Here is a 4,240-nt window from a genome sequence, read left to right as displayed (position 1 = left end):
TGGCCGGCCAAGGCGTGCGGTGGTGGCGCGACGGAAAGGGGAGGAGCGAACAATAGTCACTCAAGCGATTATGGAACAGCAAGTAGGGGATTATGAAAGGCAAGACACAGTGGAATCACAAGAACCCCAAGCAGGCGAACATGAAGGGCAAGACGCCACTCGTAAGGAAAAGGAGATACCGGACATGGGACCTTCTATGGCGATGGAGAGCGAAATTGAAATGCCAGGGGTTGAGGAGCCAGAGACTATGAAACTAAGGAAACCCTGGGTAGATGTCATAAGAGGAAATAGAAGAATCAATAGAGAGGTGAACATGGAGTATACCCCACCCACGATTGTCGATGGCGAAGTGGAAGTAAAAATTGAAGAATCTGATGTCGAAGAAGAGCTCGAGTTTTGGGCGAATTCAATTATATTGTTTGCTCTAGGAGAGTCTCTGTCAATGAATGCAGTCAAGAAATTCATGGAGAAGAATTGGAACTCAGTTTCGCTACCAGAGCTGTATTACAACGAGGAAGGATATTTTATTGTGCGATTCAGGAACCAAGAGGATAGAGAGCATGTGCTAGCTCAGGGCCCGTATTTCATCTATGGGAAGCCATTATACTTAAGACAATGGAGCTTAGATTTTGAGATGAAAGAGGATATATTGCGGGTTATGCCGTTGTGGGTCACATTTCCCCAATTGCCCCTTCACCTGTGGGGAGAGAAATGCTTGGCTAAGATAGCAAGCTCCATTGGAAAACCAATTACAATGGATGAATGTACTACAAAGAAGCTAAGGGTTTCATATGCCCGAATGTTGGTGGAGGTAGATGTTACACAAAAACTTCGAAACAGCATCAACATCAGGGATCATAACAACAAGCTTGTCCAACAATGTATTGAGTATGAATGGGTACCCAAATATTGCCATAAATGCCTGAAAATAGGGCATGACTGTGCACTGAAGAAGCCAATGAATCACCAAGTCAAGAAGATATGGCAACCAGTTGGGAATATACAGAAGTCAGAGCATCCACAAGGGGACCAAACTCAAAGTGGAGAGGTTCAGCCAGTCACAATGGTAGCAGAGAAACCAGTAGATGAAGAGGGTACTAGCACAGACTGGACTAAGGTGGCAGAAAAGGACAGAGGTAAAAGAGTAATGAATTATTCACCAAAGAGTTCAGCCATGGAAAATCAAAACACTTTCACACCCCTAAGGAATGGAGAAGGTCCTGTAGGGGATGAGAGAAGGCTATGATGCTAGTGACTTGGAATGTGAGAGGAATAAATAAAGGAGCTAGACACAGGGAGGTATTTTCTTACATTGCTTCTTTTAAGTCTCCTATTGTTGGCTTGTTAGAGACTAGAGTTAAAGAAGATAAGGCTGCTGGAATAAGAAGACATTATGAAAATAAGTGGTGTTTTGAAGACAACTATGACAAACACTACAATGGTAGGATCTGGCTTCTGTGGAATAAAGCTGAAGTGATAATCAGGATGATTCAAGTTCATGAACAATTTCTGCACTTTGAGGTTTATGGAATAGATAACTCCTTTCGTTATGTTGCTACAATGATTTATGCCTTCAATCAAGTGGAACATAGGAAAACATTGTGGAGCAAGTTGGAAAGTCTGGGAAGCAATATGGATAGTCCCTGGGTGGTCATTGGGGACTTTAATAATGTCTTGAAGGAGGAGGACAGAATTGGTGGACAACCAGTTAATTATGCAGAATACAGAGATTTAGATGAGATGATGCACAATGTTAGCTTGTTTGAAAATGTATCCAAAGGAAGCTACTTCACCTGGTCCAACAAACACACCCAAGGAATCATCCACTCTAGAATTGATAGAATGGTGTCGAACGTCCAGTGGTTGCAGAAGTATCCTGATGCTGTAGTGGAAAACTTGGCACCTAATATTTCAGATCATACCCCTGTCAAAGTTAGTGTTAGCCAACAGCAGATAAGGAAGGGATCGATGTTTAAATTCCTGAATTGCAGTGTTAAAAAGCCTACCTATATGCAGATTGTGAAGAACAGTTGGCAAGAAGAGGTGATAGGCAATAATATGTACAGATTATGGAGGAAATTATTGAGATTGCAACCGATTCTGAAGAAGATGAATTCTCAATACTCAGACATTCAGGACCAAATCCAGAAAGCCAGACAATTCCTTCTAGACGAACAGAAGGGTATCCATAATAACTTGTTCAATGTGCAAAGTATTGAGAGAGTGAAGCAGTATACTGAGAACCTCATCCATTTGAACCAAACAGAGGAAAATATATTGAAGCAGAAAGCCAAGGTGAATTGGCTACAACTAGGAGATGGTAATAATGCTTTCTATCATGCATATGTGAGGGACATAAACAAGCAAAAGGGGATGTATGCTATGGAGTCTGTAAATGGATGTAGCCTAAGCAAACCAGAAGATATAGAAGAAGAAGTTCTGCAATTCTATGCCAAATTGGTAGGTACTAAATCCCTGAACCTGAGATGTATCGATATTACCACAGTAAGGAACGGTAAAACTCTTGATAGAGAGAGTGCTTGTCAGCTGATAAGACCTGTTGAGGAAGGGGAAGTGTGGAATGCTCTGAAAAGCATAGGCCAGAATAAGGCACCGGGGTGGATGGATTCAACGCTTACTTCTTCACAGCTACATGGCAAATTGTGAAAAATGATGTGACAGCTGCAGTTAAAGAATTTTTTCATAATGGAAAGATGCTGAAGGTTTTCAACTGCTCCTTGGTAACTCTTATCCCCAAAAATCCTGATGCTAAAACTGTGAAGGATATGAGGCCTATAGCTTGATGTAGTACAATTTACAAGATAATATCAAAAATCCTAACAACTAGACTGGGTAAGGTGATCAGTAAGCTGGTGGATGAATCACAATCTGCTTTTGTTCCAGGTAGACACATACTGGACAACATCATCTTGGCTCAAGAACTGATTAGAGGGTATAACAGAAAGAACATTTCTCCGAGGTGCATGGTGCAGATGGATATCCAAAAGGCGTATGATACGGTTGACTGGAATGCTTTAGCTCAGATTATGCAAGAGATGGGAATACCTCAGATGTTCAGGATTTGGGTAATGGAATGTGTTACCACTACTTCGTATCGGTTCAATATCAATGGGAGTCCCTCAAAAATCCTGGAAGCAAAAAGGGGATTGAGACAGGGAGACCCCATCTCCCCCCTCTTATTTGTGCTGGTGATGGAATACCTTCATAGGATGTTCCAAAACTTGAATAATAATCCAAACTTCAATTTTCACCCAAAATGTGAAAAATTGAAGCTCGTTGACATGTGTTTTGCTGATGATATTGTGATCTTTGCGAGAGGGGATGTTGGTTCTCTACAACTTATTATGCAGGTGGTGGATAAATTCACAAACTCAACTGGCTTGCAAATGAGCATTCCTAAAAGCAAACTGTTTGTGGGAGGGGTAGATGGCATTACCAAAGAAAACTTGCAGCAAGCAACTGGATTCTCTTTGGGGCAGCTCCCAGTCAAGTATCTTGGAGTGCCGCTGAACAGTAGAAAGCTCACCATCAACAATTGCCAAGGGCTGCTAGATAGAATGACTGTTAGAATTAACCATTGGTGTAGCCGTCTTTTGTCGTATGCAGGTAAATTACAGTTGGTGAAAAGTGTGTTGTTTGCTATAACCAATTATTGGATGCAAATATTCCTCCTACCCAAGAAGATCATTAGGCACATTGAAAGCATGTGTAGAAGATTCATTTGGGCTGGAAATGACGAGAAGAGTAAAAGAGCGCCGGTGGCATGGGACCATGTTTGTGATTCGATTGCAAATGGTGGAAGGAACATCATAGCCTTAGGGGAATGGAATAAAGCCACCATTGGCAAGCTTCTATGGAGTTTGAGCGAGAAGAAGGATAAAATGTGGGTTAAATGGATGCATAGTTACTACTTGAAGAATGGAGGGATGGAGGAATACCAGCCCAACAACAACAGTTCATGGTTAATGAAGTCCATATGTAAACATAAATCTGAATTGATGTCTAATGATATTTGGGTTGAATTCCAGGCCAATGATATGTATAGCACTCGAAGAATGTATCAGCATCTGCGTGGGGACAAGCCAAGAGTTGAATGGAGGAGGTTAATGTACATAAACATGGCTAGACCAAGGGCTGTTTTTACTCTTTGGCTGGTCTGTCAGGACAGATTGCAAACCAAAGACAGATTGATGAGACACGAGACTTATACTGATGGGAA

General features: G+C 41.7%; 2 protein-coding genes across 2 annotated transcripts in view; both read left to right on the top strand.

Moving 5' to 3' along the window:
• The first annotated feature begins 1,245 nt into the window (after positions 1–1,245).
• LOC127112381 (uncharacterized) lies at positions 1,246–2,667 on the top strand. Its single transcript, XM_051046339.1, has one exon. It carries the CDS (start codon positions 1,246–1,248, stop codon positions 2,665–2,667), a length of 1,422 nt encoding a protein of 473 aa, XP_050902296.1.
• Positions 2,668–2,993: 326 nt separating this feature from the next.
• The window catches only part of LOC127112382 (uncharacterized), a 1,590-nt gene continuing 343 nt past the window's right edge, over positions 2,994–4,240 (top strand). The window contains exon 1 of the mRNA XM_051046340.1: positions 2,994–4,240. This exon is cut by the window's right edge and continues 343 nt beyond it. Within this exon, the coding sequence (XP_050902297.1) occupies positions 2,994–4,240 (1,247 nt within the window).

Source organism: Lathyrus oleraceus, unplaced genomic scaffold (genome assembly GCF_024323335.1).
Source record: "Lathyrus oleraceus cultivar Zhongwan6 unplaced genomic scaffold, CAAS_Psat_ZW6_1.0 chrUn0094, whole genome shotgun sequence".
Taxonomy (NCBI): Eukaryota; Viridiplantae; Streptophyta; class Magnoliopsida; order Fabales; family Fabaceae; genus Lathyrus; species Lathyrus oleraceus.
The sequence above is the reverse complement of the archived record's forward strand: the minus strand, read 5'-3'. Positions and strand labels throughout refer to the sequence as shown.

Excerpts from the sequence above, each read along its gene's own strand:
- LOC127112381 (XM_051046339.1), top strand. The coding sequence starts at position 1,246 with ATGCTAGTGACTTGGAATGTGAGAGGAATAAATAAAGGAGCTAGACAC.